General features: G+C 39.5%; 2 protein-coding genes across 4 annotated transcripts in view; one reads left to right on the top strand and one right to left on the bottom strand.

The window, feature by feature from the left end:
- The window catches only part of NHLRC2 (NHL repeat containing 2), a 57231-nt gene extending 45905 nt beyond the window's left edge, over window positions 1-11326 (bottom strand). The window contains exons 1-3 of one of the 2 annotated variants that reach the window (XM_053668384.1): window positions 10798-11326; window positions 10088-10167; window positions 7519-7678 (exon numbers count right to left, since the gene is read on the bottom strand). In XM_053668384.1, the coding sequence (XP_053524359.1) occupies window positions 7519-7678; window positions 10088-10167; window positions 10798-10975 (418 nt within the window). In that variant the 5' untranslated portion in view covers window positions 10976-11326. The remainder of the gene's footprint in view (window positions 1-7518; window positions 7679-10087; window positions 10168-10797) is intronic. The other variant, XM_037132906.2, reaches the window with a different exon arrangement.
- Window positions 11327-11356: 30 nt separating this feature from the next.
- The window catches only part of DCLRE1A (DNA cross-link repair 1A), a 33300-nt gene continuing 24987 nt past the window's right edge, over window positions 11357-19669 (top strand). Inside the window, exons 1-5 of one of the 2 annotated variants that reach the window (XR_008392230.1) lie at window positions 11357-11492; window positions 12022-13126; window positions 14953-16644; window positions 17694-17827; window positions 18790-18908. Coding sequence is in view for 1 of the 2 variants with exons in the window: in XM_037132903.2 (XP_036988798.2) it covers window positions 12664-13126; window positions 14953-16644; window positions 17694-17827; window positions 18790-18908 (2408 nt within the window). In the remaining variant the exon portion in view is untranslated. Of the gene's footprint in view, window positions 11493-11650; window positions 13127-14952; window positions 16645-17693; window positions 17828-18789; window positions 18909-19669 lie in introns of those variants that run through there. The other variant, XM_037132903.2, reaches the window with a different exon arrangement.

Genomic DNA, 19669 nt, shown 5'->3' with positions numbered 1-19669 from the left:
CTAGGTGTCTACTGAGAGATGAGTGTATAGAAAAGATGTGCTGTGATACACACACACACACACACACACACACACACACACACACACAATGGAATACTACTTGCCATAAAAAAGGTAAAATCCTGTCACTTGTGACAACATGAATAAACCTTGTGAGTATTATACTAAGTGAACCAAGTCAGATGGAAAAAGAAAACCTGCATGATTTCACTCATGTGTGGAATATAGAAATAAAGACAAAACAAATATACGAATAAAATAAAAACAAACTTACAGAGGCAGACCACAGAGAGGAAGGAGAATGAAAAAAGGGTAAAAATAGGAAAAGGGGCTAAACTGTATGATCATGGATGGAAACTAGACTTTTGGTGGTGAGCATAATATAGTACATACACAAGCCAATTCATGTTGTACACTTGAAATTTATACACCAGTGCTAGCTCAGTAAAAAATAAATTTGTAACAGATGAGTGACATGAGTACCTTCCTTATTTAATATTTGAGTTTAAAGTTGGTAATTCATGGCACATCCTTAGCATAATACCTGGCACAATAATAAGCCACACACACACACAGAGTATTAATATTTGCTTTCTTTTTTCAAGTAAACTATGTTACTTAGCAAAAAAAAGGAAGGGGAGGGGAGGGAGAAATGCGCCAGGTTCTATGGCGGTTCACACGCCCCCAGACGTTCTACGGGCTCACCTTATGGTTGTGAAGTGGTAGCACAGGACCCACAGCTGCACCAGCTCCTGCCAAACCTCCTCAGTGTCTCTGTCTCTAAATCCTAGGCCAGGTGAGTGTTTAGTGCCATGAAGAAGGGCACCAATGTACCCTGCTGGGCACCTCATACTTAAGTTAGAAACTTCCAAGGGTCCAGTTCATGCCTGCAGGTTGCAGGCGGCCCTTGCTCTCCCTCCCCTACTACTACTTCATATTCACCTTTCCTTTTCAATGGCCTGACCTGCTGACTGCAAGTTGAGGCAGTAAGACATAGAAGTAACAGTCACGTGCAGAACTAGATAACCAGTTCCCACAATTACATAAAGATCAAGTGCCATGACAAATCCTTCATTATTTCTCTTTACTTCTAATATTTCTGCTTCTCTAATCACACCCTAGCTGATAGACTAAAACTCTACATCCTCGTTCTGGTCTTAGCTCTGCAAATACATGTGTGAAATCGTCCTCCATTGGGCAGTTTTCTTAGTCACCCCCGGGTAGGAGCAGCTCTCCCTCAAGTAGATTCACCAGAAAGCGGATTCACACGTGCGCAGTGTTCTCTCAGTTCTTGGACATTCAAGATGTTCCTATAACCCTAACTGATTCTTAAAAGACAGCTGTTTGAATATATTATCCTTGGTTTGTACTTTCACTACTTAAGATTCTTGAAAATACTGCTCTACTGTTGCCTTCCTTTGTACATCTGTGAAAAGTCTGTCCAGTGTCATTTACATGCCTTTAAAAGTCTTTTTTTTCCTGGAGGTTCTGATGATTTTTTTTAAAACAACTTACTAGGACATCTCTTGGGATGTTCTAGGTCAACTTTCCCTGGTACCTGGTAGGACCGTTCAGTATCTAGATTCAAGGCTTCTTTTATTTCCAGACTGTTTTCTTGGATTACAGTTTCAGATATTAGCTCCACTCAGTGGTTTCAATTTTATTCTTCGGTCTGCAAATGGTCTTGTGTTGGACCTCTTCCGCTGTTTTCCAATTCGATCATTTGCAACACATTTCTCCCTTTTCTTTTTTCCCCCTTTTTGGTCTATTTCTGTTCTTAGTTTTTAAATCTCTGATTCAAGTTGTTTTTACATTATTTCTAAAAGCTGAGGATATGTAATTCAATTGAAAAATGGTGTTACAGTTTTTGCCAACTTCATGATTTTTTTTAAGTGAGAATTTTCATCAGCATTTCAACTTTGAGTCCTGTTTTCAGCTTTTCACAGTTTTATATGGATGCAATATTTTTAATATTCCTACTCATTTTATGGGCAGGGCTCTTGGTTTGAGAGTGCCCTCTCCTGACAGCTGCCCTGCTCTGGGCGGCTTCGTCCTGGACAGCACTGTTGGAAGGACAGGCCGCTGTGTATTTTTCCTCGGTTTCTGTAGGACCCTTACGTTTTCACTCTTACTGTCCTTTATCTCTCCAGCAGACTATTTCCAAGAGAAACCACACAACCGTACGTCCGATTCTCTCCCAGAAGCAATGCTTTCTGCGGACTCCTGTTCCCACATTTTTCCAAGAGCTGGTGCTATGAACTGGTATACAAACCTGTGTTCAGTTCTGCACTTAGTCATGGGGTTTCTCTCTCTGCAGGTACTCTGTGCTTCTTCGCCTGAGAACTCTAAGCCACTGTTTTTCATGGCTCTTTGAAGCCTCGCCCTCCCTGTTCTCAGTACCTGCAGGCTTGCAGCAGCAGCAGGACCTTTACTGAAATTCGGGTTATCTCCCAACTTACAGGTAATTTGAAGGTCATGCCATTCTCTGCCTCCTAATATTGCTGAATGCAGGATACAGTGCAGTTTTATTTACTGTCCTTGTTATGTTTGGAGCAGAAAACAACGAAAAAGAACCGAAAGCAGACGGCTATTGTTTTCCTCCAAACCCGGAAGCAGTACAGATAAGTTCTTGGTTTTAGCATCAGGCTTATTGAAATGTACTTTTCTTAAATTTTATCCTTTAATACTTTGTTAATTTATTAAGAAAATAAAACTAAAAACTAAGTCCTAAAATCAACCTTCTACTTAATGGAGAAAAATGAGAAATCAATTACAGGCATAAGAACTGGAAAATGTCTTTGCAGATACTATAGTATGATTGGGAAACCCCACAGAATCAATTATAAAACTACAGCATAGAATAAACCATACTGGAAGTAGCAAAATATAAAATTAACACATGAAAATCAATGGCCTTTACACACCTATACAATAACCGGTTGGGGAATACAATGGTTGACAAAACCCCATTTATAATAAACAACCATAAACATACAAAAGATGTTTGACCCCACTCTAAAATGCAACTGAAAACCACACCAAGATACCACTCATCTCATTTGAGATCAGAAAAATTTTAAAGTATGCACATTCATACATTGCTAGCAGGAAGCCAAACTGGGTCAACTCTCTTGACATGGAATTTGGCAATATCGAACACAACTTTAAATGCATCTAACTTTGATCCAGCAATCCCACTCCTAGAAATTTACCCTTAAGATATACCACCAGCAATACAATGATAGATCCACCGGATTATCCACTGTTTGTAACCACTGAATACTGGAAACAACCTAGGAGCCAATATACACACAGCATGGGAGGAGGGCTGCATAAATTATGTTACACACACTCTCGCAGTGAAGAACTGTGCAGCTACTGCCATCAGGAAGTTCTCCACATGGAGTGATTGCCAGGATTTTTATACATGTTGCTTTTTTCGAGCTGTTACATGAAAAAAGCAAAGTGCACAAATATGTGTATAGTAAGTCACCTCTTGTGTAAAAAGAACATAATAGAAAGAATGGGTGGGAAGAGAGGTATAATGATCCTCAAGGGAGCACATGATCTTCCTGCAGGGGTGTCCAACCTGTGGCCCAGGATGACTATGAATGTGGCCCAACACAAAATCATAAATTTATGTAAAATATTATGAGGACTTGTTTTGTGATCACGTGTCTCAATGTATTTAATGTGTGGCCCAAGACAACTCTTCTCCAGTGTGGCCAGAGATGCCAAAAGGTTGGACATGCCTGTTACAGGATAGATCCTCCCTCACCTCCTCCCACCTTCGTGTAGTTTTCCTTACTTTACCTCCTTAATTCCAAATGTATAAAAGAAATTGCAAAGCTGTCATTCTCTGGAACATTTGAGATCTTGTTTCATGCATGTCATCAGTTTCGCTCAAATAAACTCATAAAAATTCTCCACAGGTTTGGACATTCTTATTTCAACAACACGAACTATATCATATTGTCTAAATGGAATATCTATATTGATCTGCATACACAGACAACTGCCAAACAATGATGCCTCCCCTTTTTTTCAGTGCCAAGAACCTTAAAGTGAGAATACAGAGATTTTTCTTAAAATATTTTGCTTGTTCTGTTAATCGTACAGAATTAGAGTAGGAAGAACTTAACTTATGTCTTTTCCTTGTGCCAATTCTGCTTTATCCTTTTGCTATAATAAATGACAGTTGTCAGCACAACTACATGTTTAATCCTGTGAGTCCTCCTAAAGAATTACTGAACCTGGTAGTGGTTTTAGGGACCCTGACACAAAATGAAACTATTCTGACTGCTTAAAAGGTTCGGTTTCACTGTAAAATTAAAAATGCATTTTTTTTATTTTTAATAAAGTGTAAAACAGAAAAAGGGTATATGTTCATAAGAATATCAGCATTTATTCAGTAGTATTATGGCATTTGGGTTTTTAAAGATTTAATTTAATTATGTTAGCACACACCTAGCAATCCCATTTCAAAATATACTGTTTTCCCAATAGTCGTTTTCTTATAAAACAAGAATGCCTTTCCTTACATAATAGCCATTGTGCTAAAATTGGGTATTACATAATAATAACACACCATTAATGTATCTAGTATGAAAAGGTAAAAGGAAAATTTAGAAACTCTCAAGTAGAAAAGGAAAAAACCCACCAAGGTACCTGTCAGTGTAATATGTGAACTGAACTGTTAAGAATTAATAACCTCAGAGCACAGCTACATTTAAAATATATATATTTATTTAGAGAGAGGGGAAGAGAGGGAGAAAGAAAGGGAGAGAAACATCTATGTAAGAGAGAAGCATCGATTGGTGGCCTCTCACCTGCACCTTGACCAGGGACTGGCTACAACCCAGGCATGTGCCCAGGAACTGACCTGGTGGTGCCCTTTTACTTTGTAGGCAGGTGCCCAACCAGCTAAGCCATGCTGGCCATGGCCATATCTACATTCTTAAATGGTGTCTGAAGACCAGAGCCATTCACTACTATTAAGTACAGTCTCTAATTACTTTTTCCTTTAGACTCTTTGGCATTGTAATTTCCCCTATGCTACTGTAAAAGTGATGCTGGTCCCCATAACAAACCCAACTTTAAAAGCTGTTTTACAGAGGAAGGAAACTGGGTATTAAATTGGACCTCTTTCAAGGTGTTTTGAATTAATAAGGACTTCCTCACAAGGCTGAGCAATTCTGGCTTACTGATAAAATGAACTGAATATTCCATGAATTTAAAATAGGCTGCAGAATGTCCCTTTTGAGAACTATTAGCACTGTTGCAAATAAGTTCAGAAACACAGCAGATGGTAGTGAGATAATTCACCTTATCTGCAAGAAAGCAAAGGGAGTTCGTGACACCTCGCTGACCCTTGATGTAGGTCATCTCTGGGCGTGCCTGCGCTTGTGGCTATGAATTGAACTGATCTTCTGAGCAATATAAAAATCTTATTTTTAAGTTATCAGCATTTTCAAATAGTAGCATATTACGGAAATAATGTTTTTTTGACATTTATAATGCTGAGAACATTTACACACTACTTTTCTTTTCAGAAGTGCGTGTAAAAATAGTTTTTTGGTTTTTAGACTTGGTTACAATGTGCTATAAAAATGATGTTTCCAGTGAAGTGGTAAAGGGTGACAAAGGTCCATTCCACCACGTCACGGAATGTGTTCCAGGTATGGGGTTAACCAAGAAAGTGAACCGTATCCAGTCTTCAAGGGTTATCTTAAGTGTGGAAATAGTTAACCCTGGGTTTCTTAACCCAGACTATTGTGTCTCTCTAAAACTCAAATTTTATTATGAGATCCTTCTATTAAACAAAAAACAAATTGAAAACCTTTAATATCTCTGTATCTTCAATGAAAGAAAAAGTCCAAATCGTTAGGACTGTTCTGCAAACCTCTACACCACAGAGTCCGAGCCTAACCTGCCTTTCACTTTCCCAGGAGCCCCCACGAAAGCTCCTCTTCTGTGCCCTCCTGTGGCTTTGCCTGTGGCTCCCTGCACCAGGCGTGTCTCTCCTGCCCCATTTCCATTTTCAGCTACACTGCTGCTCATTTTCCCAGTTCCATCTTAATTGTCTCTTTCTCTCAGAAACCTTTTTCAGTACTTCTAGGCAAAGAGAGTTACTCCTTTCCTCAGGTTCCATAACGCTTTTCATTCAACTTTGATACATCTTTCCCCAGCAGTTAGCAGAGTACCTTACACATAATACATGTTCAATAAATGTATTTATTTACATGGACTTAATGAAGACACACAGGCATTCAAAACCTAACACATGAGATACTCATATTTCTTAAATCAATACAGATGAATTTTTCAAAACACGATTTAGCTACTGGGAATATCGGAGTTCTTGATAAATCTCATTGTTCAGCAATTTCAAGATACAACCTATTACAATTGAAAAGCAACTGATGTTTCACCAGCACTGAAGATTTTATCTATCGTTCTTTTTAAGTTTCAAGACAACCTTCATCTTGTACATGTATACTCTACTCTCATCTTTACTCACAAGACCAGTGACCCTCCTTTTTATCTAAGAGTAGAGCTTCAATTAATGTCAACCTAATTAATCAAAAACTTTAGTTTCATTTACCTCCTACTACGTTCTCTTTTAGGATGAGGTAAACAACAAAAAAAAATTCTGAAAAATTTCAAACCTCTAAGCAAATACTAAGTATAACCTCTTACATCTTCAGAATCTGCAATACAATAGAAGGATTCCCTAGTGTGCTTCAGAAGACATTTTTCATAAGCAGGTCAAAGAAAAATTATAATATTCTGCATTCCACTGTTATTCATGTCATTTGAAATTAAAGAAAGAATGATTACATTTCCTATTAAGAACTTTAAATCTGCCCTGGCTGGTACAGCTCAGTTGGGTGGGTGCTGTCCAGCAAACCACAAGGTTGTGGGTTCGATTCTTGGTCGGGGCACATGCCTGAGTTGTGGGTTCCCTCCGGGTCAAGGTGCACAGGAAAGGCAACCCATTGGTGTTTCTCTCACATCATGTTTCGCTTCCTTTTGTTCCTCCCTCCGTTCCCCTCTCTCTAAATCAATAAGCATGTCCTCAGATGAGAATTTAAGGGAAGAAAAAAAGTGTGCCTTTGTTCCCTGGTATGGTGGGGGGGTTAAAAAAAAACTTTAAACCTTTATATCACAGTTCTTGAGAAGAGTATAAAGTCAGAGTCACACATACTTTTTCATAGAACAAATTCAGGTAAATCTAGATATAAAAAATGACCTTTTAAAAATACTTGATCATAAAAAAGTACCTTATGTCCTATCACTAGGAAAAAAAAAACTAAATATACTAAATGCTGGTTCCAGTATCACTATGCTTAACTCTTCATGAAAAGGTACATGAGTTCTTAATTCATAGATTAGAAATTACTTTTAGAATGACTGAAGTCTTGCCAAGTGTTCATTCTCCCATGAGCAAGTGAGTCAGCTACTCTTCCAGTGCCTATACCACAGCGGTCTGTTAGCAACCAGTTAAGAGGCAGTTACCTTTATCAGAGTAGGTGTGTTCTAGGGCATGCAGATCAGGCAGTAGGTGAATACAGTTTATGCAGCAGTAGGTGAAGAAATCAAGGACAACCACTTTTCCACATAGATCCTTGTAAACAGAAATAGGCCCTTCTGTGTTCAGCCATTCTAATCCTGAAATGTACACAAAACAAATGATCACAATACAATTAAAGAAAAAGGCAATTTATTTAAAACTTTCCACTAAGAGGTGAACCACTTATTTCTAAGGAGAGGATGGGGGAGGGAGAGGATAGGGGAGTAAGACAGGAAAGAGACTGTAATGAGGCAGTCTAGGTATAGCAAGGAAAAGCTACAAATTCTTCCAGAAATAGTATGATAGCCTGTGTGTGCAAGAAAATAAGATCAAAACATTTAGGTAAGAACAAGAGAAAACACCAAATATTAAGAGGGCCTAAGCACACAATTAGGTACAAATGGGCTAATGAAAATGAAAGTCAACCCTAAGAATAGCAAGACATGACTAAATACAAAAAGGAACGAAGTGTTCGAATAAAAGGATAAACATACAAAATGCTTAAACCAATTTCATAGGAGCAAAAATGCTCTAGATTTGAATGAGACCTTAAATATAAAATATTTTAAATGCAAAGTTAAACAAACTACACCATTGCTATAGATTATATGGAAGCAACATTAATACTGACCAAGAGTGTGTTCCCTGCACTCCAGATTTTTAAAAAAATCTCATTAATCAGTACTTTTGCAAAGCAGAATTTATAATTACTTGACCATTATTTACTATTTTAACTATGTCCTATGAAGACAGATTTTATTAAACTATTAAGTACAGCATCTTCATGTAACCAACTTACAAAAACAAAGATGAGTTTGTTGATTATAAATAAATAAATGCAGCTACTAAAACCATTAACTCTACTTTTTTAAAAGTAGAGTTGACATACACTATTTAATTATTCCTTAAAGCAGGTATGTGGAAGTATTTTATAGAACCTGAGAGCCAGAGTTCATGAGAACGAGTGCATAGTAACAGCTAATGACTAATAACAGTGACTGGAGTTACTGAATTATAACAAAATTCTAAACAAAGAAAAACCAAACTGCAAATCAAATTACTATTTTTTGCCAATTAATTCAACCTAGAGAGGGTTTTAAGGGACAGTGAACTCTTAATTATCCATTCTAGTAGAATTTTTAAAGATTTTATTTATTTTAGAGAGATGGGGAAGGGAGGGAGAAAAGGGGGAGTGAAACATCAATTTATGGTTGCCTCTAGCACACCCCACACTGGGAATATGGCCTGCAACCCAGGCACGTGCCCTGACTGGGTATTAAACCCACGATGCTCTGGTTCAAAAGCCTGCGCTCAATCCACTGAGCTACACCACTCAGGGCCTAATTATCCATTTTAATAAGGTGTTAACTGTATGTCAGATCAAATGATCCTATAATACTTCGAAGTAATATATATTTTACATCCTAGTTGCAAAATTTTTATGGATCTATCTTTTAAATTTATTTCCTGTAAATAGTCAAGAGTGACTTAGACCAGGGGACAGGGCAAGTACTATACATGTCAGTTATTGTGCAAGGTGCCTCTCAGGCTTAATTAGAAATTTTATAAAAACAATAATTACAATAAATGTAGTGTTAAGAGATGATAACATTTATTGAACTCTCCTATGAACTAAGAACTTTAGATATACGTATCCCCTCCAGTCCACAAACTAAACATGAAAGGCAAACACTCGTTCTATTTTGTGAGAAAGTAGGTTTGGAGAAGTCAAGTAACTTGTTCAAAATCATGCAGCTAACAAATGGAGTGACAGGGATTTAATCCTAGGTCTGCTGGCCCATCCATTATACCACACTGTTTCCCATAAACATGCGTTTCTTTTAAGACATGAACAAAACATACTGTTTTTGAGACAGAGTTATGTTTATGGCTTCTTGATTACAGCTTACTGATAAAGAAATCAAGAGAAAAACTCATCTCTGGTATTCTGTCCTCAGTCATTTACTCTAGGTCCAGTAGAAAATTTGATTGTCAAATATGAAGTTTGAATATTTTCTTAACATTTGCCAGTCACAGAGGTCAAATTTCATAGCATTGAAATACTCTCATTGTAAATACACACAAGTCTAGAAAAAAAAAGCACTGGTCTAAATCCCAGCTGATGGCCTGCCTTTTTATAAGTGTACTACATAATTAACTTCTCACCAATTTTTTTTCCAAAAAATAAGCTTTTTTAAAGCTTCTTTGATGGCATAAGCACTCATGCTCCAAAATCTTTTGTAAGAATTCTGCAATATTTCAATTCCAGTACAGGCTTACTAAAGAAAAAGTAAGCATTTTTCAAGGTGGGCGCATAAGGCTTCAAGAGACACACAAGACTGTTGTCAGAGGTAAGGTTCCGATACACCTCCCTCCCGCGAGATACTGAACCCTGCCCCGTCCAACCAATTAACTATACATGTGGTTTCAGTGTCATGCCAGGAGTCATGCCAACACCGCCAGGCCAAACGATGGCAGTCCCAACCAAAGAAGGTAAAGCAGGGTTTCACTTATCATAGCAAGACGTGCTTCACAAACAGCAGCGCTGGGACTATCTGCCCCTCGTGTTCCACTCTTGGCGCCGGTTTTCAAATCTGGGAAATGAGCCACATTTGATGCTGATTTTAAAAATTACACATTTCATGACTTGGAACGGAGAAGTGTGGCTCAGCGAACAAAGCAGCCGATCTTGGGTCTTTATAATCCGATTCTGACAGATACTGGTGGTAAGGCCTTCGGCAAATTAACAGCTTTCCTGTGCCTCAGTTTCTCAACTGTAAAAGAGGACTCATAAGTGCGCCTCCAGGGGTTGTTGAGAGGATTAAATAAGACAATACCCCTTAAGTGTTTAGTACTGTGTTTCCCATAAGTGATTCTTACTTGCTAGCTAGTATGATGCAGAAAGATGACGACGATGGAGACACCAGAATGAAAGGACAGGGTGGCATGGGCTAATCAATGTCTACCGGAGCCACTAAACATTCATGGAACGTCTAGTCAGTTACCAACATAAAGTCCCGACGGGGCTCGGGGCTCAGGCCCCCCCGAAACTCTCGTCTGCTGCCGCTTCGGGACACCTGGGAAGGGCAGAACCCGCGAGCCGCGGCTCCCGCGGGGCGAAGCGCCCAGCACCACCCCGCCTCGCCCACCGCTTCAAGGGAGGGCGCCGTCCCCGAGAAAGGGGAGGTTCTGGAGGGGTCCCCACCCCGAAGCCAGCCCCTCACCTTCCGGAAACTCGGGCACTGACAAGTCCTGCTCCCAGCCGTCCACCTTCTGCAAGTACTGATACACCAGGCTGTCCTTTTCCTCCTGGGTGACGGCATCGAGCAGGGCGTACTCTAGCGAAGTCTGAGCGGGGAGCAGGCCCGACAGGCTGCAGCTCCGGGCTCCGGGGGCCGCCATGTTGTCTCCGGACAGTCCAGAGGCGGCCGCCGGGCCCGCGGGCTAGGCTCCTTGGGCGAGACGCAGCGCTTTCTGGCCTTTGGTTTCAAAACGGCACATTCACCTCACACTCCACCAACCCCTCTAAAGACACTTTTTCTCTCTTGTAAGCATGCATTCAAACGCTAAAGTTACTGCCGTTCGCCGCCAATTCCCGGGCGCGTAATTAAATTACCGCCCCGAACCACCCCGCCCCTTCCAACTCCTCCGGCCACAGCGGAGCCTGGACTTTCAGAACGCCAGATTCAACAAGAAAAGGCCTCTGTTTAGCGTTCTAGAAGCTATAAGAAAACCGTTCCCCCGACTTTTCTTTTTTCGGACACACACACACACACAAAGAAGACAAAACGAATCCGCAGGACTTCATAGGGTACAGATTTTTTTTTTCTGGTTCTTCTTAAAGTTCGGCTCTTAGAACGGAATCAGCCGATTCGACAAGCTCTGGCAGCAGGAAGCACTTCCCGCCAAGACTGGAAAGGTAATGGAGTAGGGTAAAAGCCTCAGGAGAAAGGATTTTAGAAGTTGGGGGTGACTGGCCAACGGCTTTGGCTTGTACACAAGTTCAGTAATTTGTCGCCCTGTAGTGCTGAAAGTGCGGGAGCGAATAGAGTGTTCGCAAAGAAGGGGGAAGGGGGATGCCGAGGGTTGGGGCTGCTCCTTGGTGTGCTGTTGGTGGCAGGTGGGCTGCGGTCAAGGTCCCTGTGGGCCTGGCTTCCGTCTTTAGAAGGGAAGGCTGTGATTGCTTTTATGGAGTGGAGTGTGCTAGCAGCTCATTCCCTTCCTGCTCTGGAGGGGGTAAGGCCCCTTCCTCTAGCCTTGCAGCCTTTAGCGTGTAAAAGAGAAGGCAGAGCCTGTGGAAGGCAACGGATAGGTGAACCGTGGTGTTGACGCTGGAGGAGAGTTGACGCTGCAGCTGTTGACCTGCAGGGCAGACCACCTCTGTTGTCTTGGAATGTGACCTCAGGACAGGCACAACTTAACGTATTTGAATTTTGTTTATTGTGCAGTGTTTGTTCTTTGCTGCTGGAGGAAGATGGTGGATTGACCCAAGAAACTGAAGTTGTTGAATATCCACCAGTCATGGATAAGGGCAATTATATCTGTTGGGCATCACACACCTGTAAGATTATGTAGCAACTAGGGTTAATTAGCAAACGGAGGCAGCCATTTGGTGTTTGAAACACCTGCTGAGCTAGTCGCCCAGGGACTGTGGGTGGATTTGTGAGTTTTTTGGACAGTTGTACAGTTGAAAGAGAACTGATAGGAGTTTTATAACAACTTTACAAAGCTCGTTCTAAGACTCCCATTAGAGCTTACTTTTCAAACTATTACTGATACTTATTTTTATGAATCAAGTCCTGGAAAAGACACAGTAACTGGATGAAATAGTAGTCACAAAAATAGAAAACTTCTCAAATGCTACCCCTGTGGTAGAGTCTCCTAATTTTATTGTAGTAGGTGTTCTCAGGTCTAAGTTTTGTAGTTTGCAAATATATTCATTACCAGACCTTTAGATTCTCATCAAGTTAGTGTGTATTTTGTTACTTTTTTGAACAGCAAAATAATTCCACTTAAAAATTTTGTAGCAAGAAATAGACTCTCAATTTACTTGAGATTAGTGCTTCTTTAATGATAAAAATCATTTTACCATGTTAGAAGACACCTTTTCAGAAGAAGATATCTGGGGATACAAATCCAAAAGAAAACCAAAATCAGTCCCTGCAAATAATTGCTGTGAGAGTATTCCAAAATCTGTCAAGAAAGCAACAGATGGAAAGGATCGGTCAAAACAAAAGAGAAAGAAAAGGACTGTGGGAGCTAAAGAGAAGGTGAAGGACCCTGAAATGTGCCTTGGGGAAACAAACAGTCAGGTTTCTGTCGGTTCCAGTCAGAATTCCAGCTGTGAAGATGGTATCCAGCAGTCCCAAGGCAAGGAGCCCACCCCAGGAAAGCACAGTAGGACCAGCAAAAACAAACAAGTGTCTCCAAAGATACGTCCAGTGTACGATGGACACTGCCCCAACTGCCAGCTGCCTTTTTCCTCGTTACTAGGTCAGACACCTCGATGGCATGTGTTTGAGTGTTTGGATTCTCCATCAGTCTCTAAAACAGGTAAGATTCCAAAAAAGATAGGGGTCTTTATGCAGGCTACAGTAGGCCAGGCATATCAGTCGGGTGAAGCAAGCAAGGGAAGCAGTAAATTGAAAGAACGATGAGATACTATGAGTAAAATGACTTAACCCTAGAGGCAGACGAGATAACGTGTGTTCACCCTTCTTGCGCCTGGTGAAAAAAGATAACAGCCAACGGTATAACTGTAAAGAATTTTGAAAGCAGTCTAAATGCATTTTATTTCATAAAAGTCCCTAGCCATCTGAATTATTTTTTATAAATGCTAATTAAACACGTGTTGTGTTAGATACGCTCACATTGTTTACTTTCTTGACTCTCGCAACAACTGCACGAGGTAGGTGGCGTTGACGGTTTCTAGATGAGGGCTCTTAAAAGTTACACGACTTGTCCATTTTGTTATCTGTGATCAAACAGGCTTTCAGAGAATGATGAATATCATCCAGTCTCCTCAATGTGGTTCTGTTGGATGTCCCATACTAATGTACAGGAGGAGGAACTGGGAAGGAGTGTCAGTTTATTAAGAGTCTAATAATAAACATGTGCTAATTGGCAACTGAAGTAACACTATGTTTTTATCTTTTAAAATATATAATAAATGGCATGTTTAAAATGTAGAAAATTCACATTGGAGTATGTCTGGAGAATGGGTTGCGATGATTTGTGTATTTTACAGTTATACTGTACATAGATTTTTAAATCTCAAAGAATTAAAATTCAGTAAAGTAAAAATAATAGGACGCCTTTTATGTTAAATATGATTCAGAAGACATTTTGGTTTTAGCCTCTGTCATTTTAAAGTTCTGCATGAAAATGCAAAAGACCTCTTAAAATTTGGCATTAGCCTTTCTCATAAAAGTATGAGTGAAAGCGTCATCAAATGTTGCTAATTTGCTTTTAAGTGGCTTGAAAACCAGAAATGGAAGTCGGACTCCTACAGCACACACCTCAGGGTGAAGTGCCTTAGATGAAACCACCTCGAAGAGATTTTTCTTTCCTTTTCTTTTCTACTGTCTAAACTCTTTTGAATAGTCTCAGATTTGAAGTTTGTCCTATAACAGATACTTTTATGAGGCAAATTTAAGTTTTAAGCAATGAAGTGTTTTATTTTAATGTGACATTTGGGGGGGGGGCGGACAGGAACAAGAAGGGATCGTTGTTTTTGTAAACCAGAAAATAAACATACAAGGGCATAGGCCAAGATAGTTTACCGAATGTTACTCAATCATAATGATGTAATGGGGAATGGTTTCCAGATTATTAAGGCCTTATTATTAGTCACTTGATCAAATTGAATTTCAAATCTCAGAACAGAATCTAAATTGTCCAGGGTATGAACAGCTATAAAAGAGTGTTATTATCATTGTACACAGTGTGAATATTAAATAGTGGAATCTAATTTGCTTCTGTAATTGTCATAAATCTGTGTTGCTGCATCAGAAAAATTGGGATAGAACTTTAGGATATGTCCTGGGATATTTATGGCCTGGGCCATAGTGAACTAGTGAAACTGCTGATGTCAATTTGTAGCATCTGTTTAAGAAATACATCATGTAAGCACCACATGGACTTTTGAAGCAGCTCATACTTGTTTGACTTAGAAATACCAACTAGACCTTGCAAAAAGAGACTGGACTCTAGTTATTGTATTCTGATCTTTTGATTCGTGTTAAGATAGCTGTTATTCTAAGGCCTCAAAGTAGGGCTGATGACCTTACACTTCCATGGTAATTTATAATCCTAACACTGTCAAAATTTAGTCTGGACTTGGGTACTCTAATACTTATTTTCTTTATTACAATTTTCAGAGTGTCCTGATGGCCTTCTGTGTACCTCAACAATTCCTTCTCATTATAGGAGATACACTCACCTCCTGCTAGCTCACAGTAGGGCTGGTAGCAGTCCTTTTCCGAGCCCATCACAGGGGTCAGGTGGCAGTTTCACTGAGACTAATTCAGGCTTTCTCTGTAACTGGGAGGAAGGATGGTCTCCATATCAAAAACAAACTGAGAATGTAAAAGTTTCAGTTGATCCCTTGTTGGTGCCAGAGTGTCTTAAAAAATCTCAGTCTCCAGCTGAAACCAAGAAAAAGACTTCCTCTTCAGCAAATCCCCAGACGTCCCAACGAGCTCTACAATTCACACAGTGTGTTAGAAACGACAAACTGGTAGGAGTTGGTTCACCTCTTGCTGAAGAATTAGACGGCCAGCACACAGCACACACACATTTGCCGTTGCCAGAAAATGACTTTAGCAGCTGTGACATTTCCTACTCTCCACTTCAAAGTGATGAAGAAACTTATGGTATGGATGAAAAGCTGGACGATTCACAACAGGCACTATATTTTACACAAAGCACTGAAGGGGGCAGCCTAGAGGAAGGTGACCACAGCTGTGCTTTGTTGAGAAACTTCCACTGTCCCTTACTGAGGGATCAGGAGGAGAGCGGCCCTGGAGTGCATGGCATCTTAACCCAAGATAAATACAATGAAGAATTGTATAAATACAACACGCTGGACAATTCGTCTCAACTTTTCCAAAAGCAGAGTATTATTTGGAGTCACACTCCAGCGTGTACTGATGATGATTTCTTCTTGTTTCCGCCTGCGTTAGCCGCGGGGCTTGCTGCTGCGAGTTTTCAAGCCCCTAAAGCAAAACCTGATGAGCCAGAACTTCACTCATCTCCGTCAAATAAACAGAAGCAGATCCTTGAAGAATCAGCTGTTTACAATCAAATTTCACTCCCATTACTTAAGAGTAAAATGCCAAAACCTTTGGAAAGCCAGGGAGGAAGGTGTCTTTCTTTCCATCCCACCCAAAGTCAAATTAGAGAATTATCAAGTAAGAATCTCAGTGCTAAGAATAATACTAACTCAGCATGTTTCTGCAGAAAGGCATTCGGTGGTATGCTAGACAGTCAAGTAGATGTTTTAAATTCAGGGACATTTTCTAGTACACCTACTGCTGCCAAGTCTTTGAAAATGTTGCCATTTAGTCCTCAGTGCAGTGCAACAGACCCTTCTACCAAGGTAATGAAGCAAATGGATATAGGTGTGTATTTTGGTCTACCACCTAAAAGACAAGAAGAGAAATTAACGGAGGAAAGTGCAATAGAAGGGATGGACTTCAAGCCACTTGTAAGTCCTAATAAAAAGAGGGCGGGGCAGTGCAAGAGGAAAGCAGAAAAATCTTTAAGTGATTTAGAATTTGATGCAAAGAATTTAAATGAGAAGTGGCAATCTGTGGAACTTTCTAGTCTGAAAGCACAGCATCAAAGAAAGAGGCTGAGAAAGTCAGACTCACTACAGGAGCAAACACAGCAGAAGAGGTCAGATTACAGTATTAACAAGATAAAAGCTGGAGCAGGCAATTTAAGTCAAGAACAAGTTTTCATAAAGTCAGCTAATGGCAGGCTGCAGAGAGGCAACCCGAAAATCCCACAGATAGCTCATGCAGAAGAATTAAGAAAAAGGACTTGTCCATTCTATAAGAAAATACCTGGTAAGTTGAAATTTTTCAGACTTTCATATCCTTGTAATTATTCATGTCTTCATACATGAGTTAGTAGGAGAATGGTTAGTGAAATTAATTTTGTTATTGAATGAGCCAGTAACTTTTCTTCTGAAAAGAATATAAAAGAACACTGCCAAAATATACATGGTTTCAGAGTTTTGTAAGTGCTTTATTGATGGTTTAGAGCTATACTGTGTTCAAAATATGTAGTATTTTTGGTACATCATAGCACTAGTTTTTAATAACTATTTCAATTGAGTATGTGTGTTTTATGTGAGTCTAGAACTAGTATGCCGTGCGTTGATAAGTCTCAATAGAATCATTTGCTTTTTCACTTGTATACAATCGGGCACTTCAGGAACACACTTGGGAATTTCCTTCAAGAACACATTTTTGAACAGCTCAACCTTTCTTTAAAATTATTGTTATTGCTCCTCTAGGGAGACTTTCAGGCATTTTTTTTTCTTGTTTCCCATCCTCTCTCCCACCCTAGACAATGACCTTTGACTACTACTGATATATTGTTCATCTGTTGTACCGAGGCCCTTGGCAGGGCCACAGACCATTGTCATCCATAAGAGTATTTGGGCTGCACTCATTTTGCCCCCTTAGAAGCCTGTCCCTGTCACCCCCACCGACCTTCCCTGTCTTAGAGAAAATTAGCATTCTCCTTTGGCTATTTTGCAGAAGTAAGGAAGTCAGGTACCTGTACCTGAAAAATGCTGAAAGAAATAGTATTCAAAATAAAAAAGTAAATTGGTTTGTAATTTAATATTTTGACTTTTTGTATAATTATTCATTAAAAAAGCTATACTAGGATATTTAGTGGAAACTCACAAGGCTCGTTTTCATCTCTAGTATCGCCTTTTGCTGATTTGATCCCTTGTAAGTTTTAATTTAAATTATGAAGTGACGTTAGAAGTGAGATGTGAGATATGAGATGTGAGATGTTGGAAGGTCCCGTGTTTGTAATCCAGCTGAGTATGTTTTTCTTCGTTGCCATTGTTTAAGCGGCGATGTTGGTGTTTGCCTTGCAGGAACCGGCTTTACGGTGGATGCCTTTCAGTACGGAGCCATTGAAGGTTGCACAGCCTACTTTCTCACCCATTTTCATTCTGATCATTATGCCGGACTGTCTAAAAACTTCACATTTCCAGTTTATTGTAGTGAGGTAAATTTTAGTATTCTAAATTATGAAGTTGTGGAGTGGAATGAATTTCTACACAGCTTGGTTAAAAAGGAATAATTCTATTTGTAAGATTTATCATTCTGCTGGATGAGCTTTGGGAAAACACATTCCCCATTGAGAATCTAAAATTCAGTGAGTTATTGTCAATCGTTATAAAAGTTTTGAACAGTATTTTTAGTATATGGAAACAACAGATAAACTACTTCCCAATTTACTAAAAAAAGTGTAAGTTTCATTTAGTAAATATTTATCATGTGCCTAAAAGATACCTGAAGGCAAATACCTGAAGTAGGTAGAAGGGTGGGCTTTACTCTGTACCTGGCTAAGATGAGACAAGGTTTCATGATGAAAGAGATAATCTTGAAAGGTGAACATTTCAGTGTGTACTACTAAGAGCTTTGGCTAGACTCTCATTCATTTCGACAGCATTCTTGAATTATCCTCTTTTTATTAATGAAATAGCTGAGGTTAAGCGACATGCCCCAATCCCAGTGCTAGTAATAGCATAGCCAGAACTTGAAACAGGTCTGTTCGGTTCCAGAACCAGGCAGAGAGTGGAGTTTGTTATAAAAAGGCAGACATCTGAGAAGTAGACCCATTCTGGGCACTCCAGGTATTTCAGAATGGCTCAACAAGATAGGGAATAAATAGTAGGAGATAAACCCGCAGAAATGGGGAGGAGCCGTATCTTGAAGGGTTTTGTGTGTCCTGCCAGGGAGGGACTTTTCACAGATAAGAGAGAGCCAGTGACAGTCTTTAAGCAGAGCTGCGACACAGTCATTCATCATAGGAAGCTTTTCCTGGCATTCTGGATGGTTTGCAATGGATCTAAGTGGGGGGACAGGGAGATCATTGAGATGCTTGGGCTCTAAAGTAGATACAAAATAAATACGTATTTCGTGTTTTCGTGGATCAGCAAGCAATAAGCACATTCGGTTTTGCAGATAACCGGCAATTTGTTGAAGAGCAAACTTCGAGTGGAAGAACAGTATATCCATCCATTACCAATGGACACCGAATGTATGGTGAATGGTATCAAAGTTACTTTGCTTGATGCCAATCAGTAAGTATTAAAGTTGCCTAAGTAACAGCCTATTTTTTTTAATATTCAAAAGGAAGACACGTCAGCTTTTTTGATGGAACTAAGGTGGTATTTCTTAAAACTTGACCTAAACATGTTTCTCCTTTTGAAAAAAGTAATATACCCAATTACAGGTAAATGTAGAGATCTCCTAAATATTATCTAACCCATTTTTTTTATCCAGTTTAAGTTACTATGCTTGACATACGAGATTCCTTATTTTTAAAAGAATACGTTAACAGGTCTCTGCTGTTCTTTAAGAGATACCCTTTGGCCATTTCCTTTAATATCACTTATGTAAATTAACAGCTGGTACTCCAGACACTAGAAGGTTTTCTTTTCCCTTTAAGTCATTTTTCAGAGTTTTGACACTGAAGAACTGGAGAACTTTTTTCGGAAATCATTTTCCTCTTTCCTTCATTTTTTTTGAAATGTAAAGTACTACCACCATTTACATTGCAAAAAGGCAGCTATCAACTTTGCTTCTTTCTACTTTTCGTACAGTGTTAGCCTCATGTACATCAGAAATCATAGATGGTTAGAGAATTGAAATTGAGGCTAAATCTAGGTCTCCTAAAATCGAGGCCAGTGCTCACTCGTCAGGTTGCCTTAAGTTTTTCTCTGCTAACTTTGCTACTGATTTTTTAATCACCAGTTAGGACAACTCCAGTTCTAATTTTTTAGTCAACCTGATTGATATATAATTTCCATAAATTCAGTGGACTTATTTTCAGTGTTTGCTG

This window comes from Artibeus jamaicensis, unplaced genomic scaffold, assembly GCF_021234435.1.
Source record: "Artibeus jamaicensis isolate MK-2021 breed Jamaican fruit bat unplaced genomic scaffold, CSHL_Jam_final contig_490, whole genome shotgun sequence".
Lineage (NCBI taxonomy): Eukaryota > Metazoa > Chordata > Mammalia > Chiroptera > Phyllostomidae > Artibeus > Artibeus jamaicensis.
Note: the sequence above shows the minus strand (reverse complement) of the source record. Positions and strands in the feature narration are given on the sequence as shown.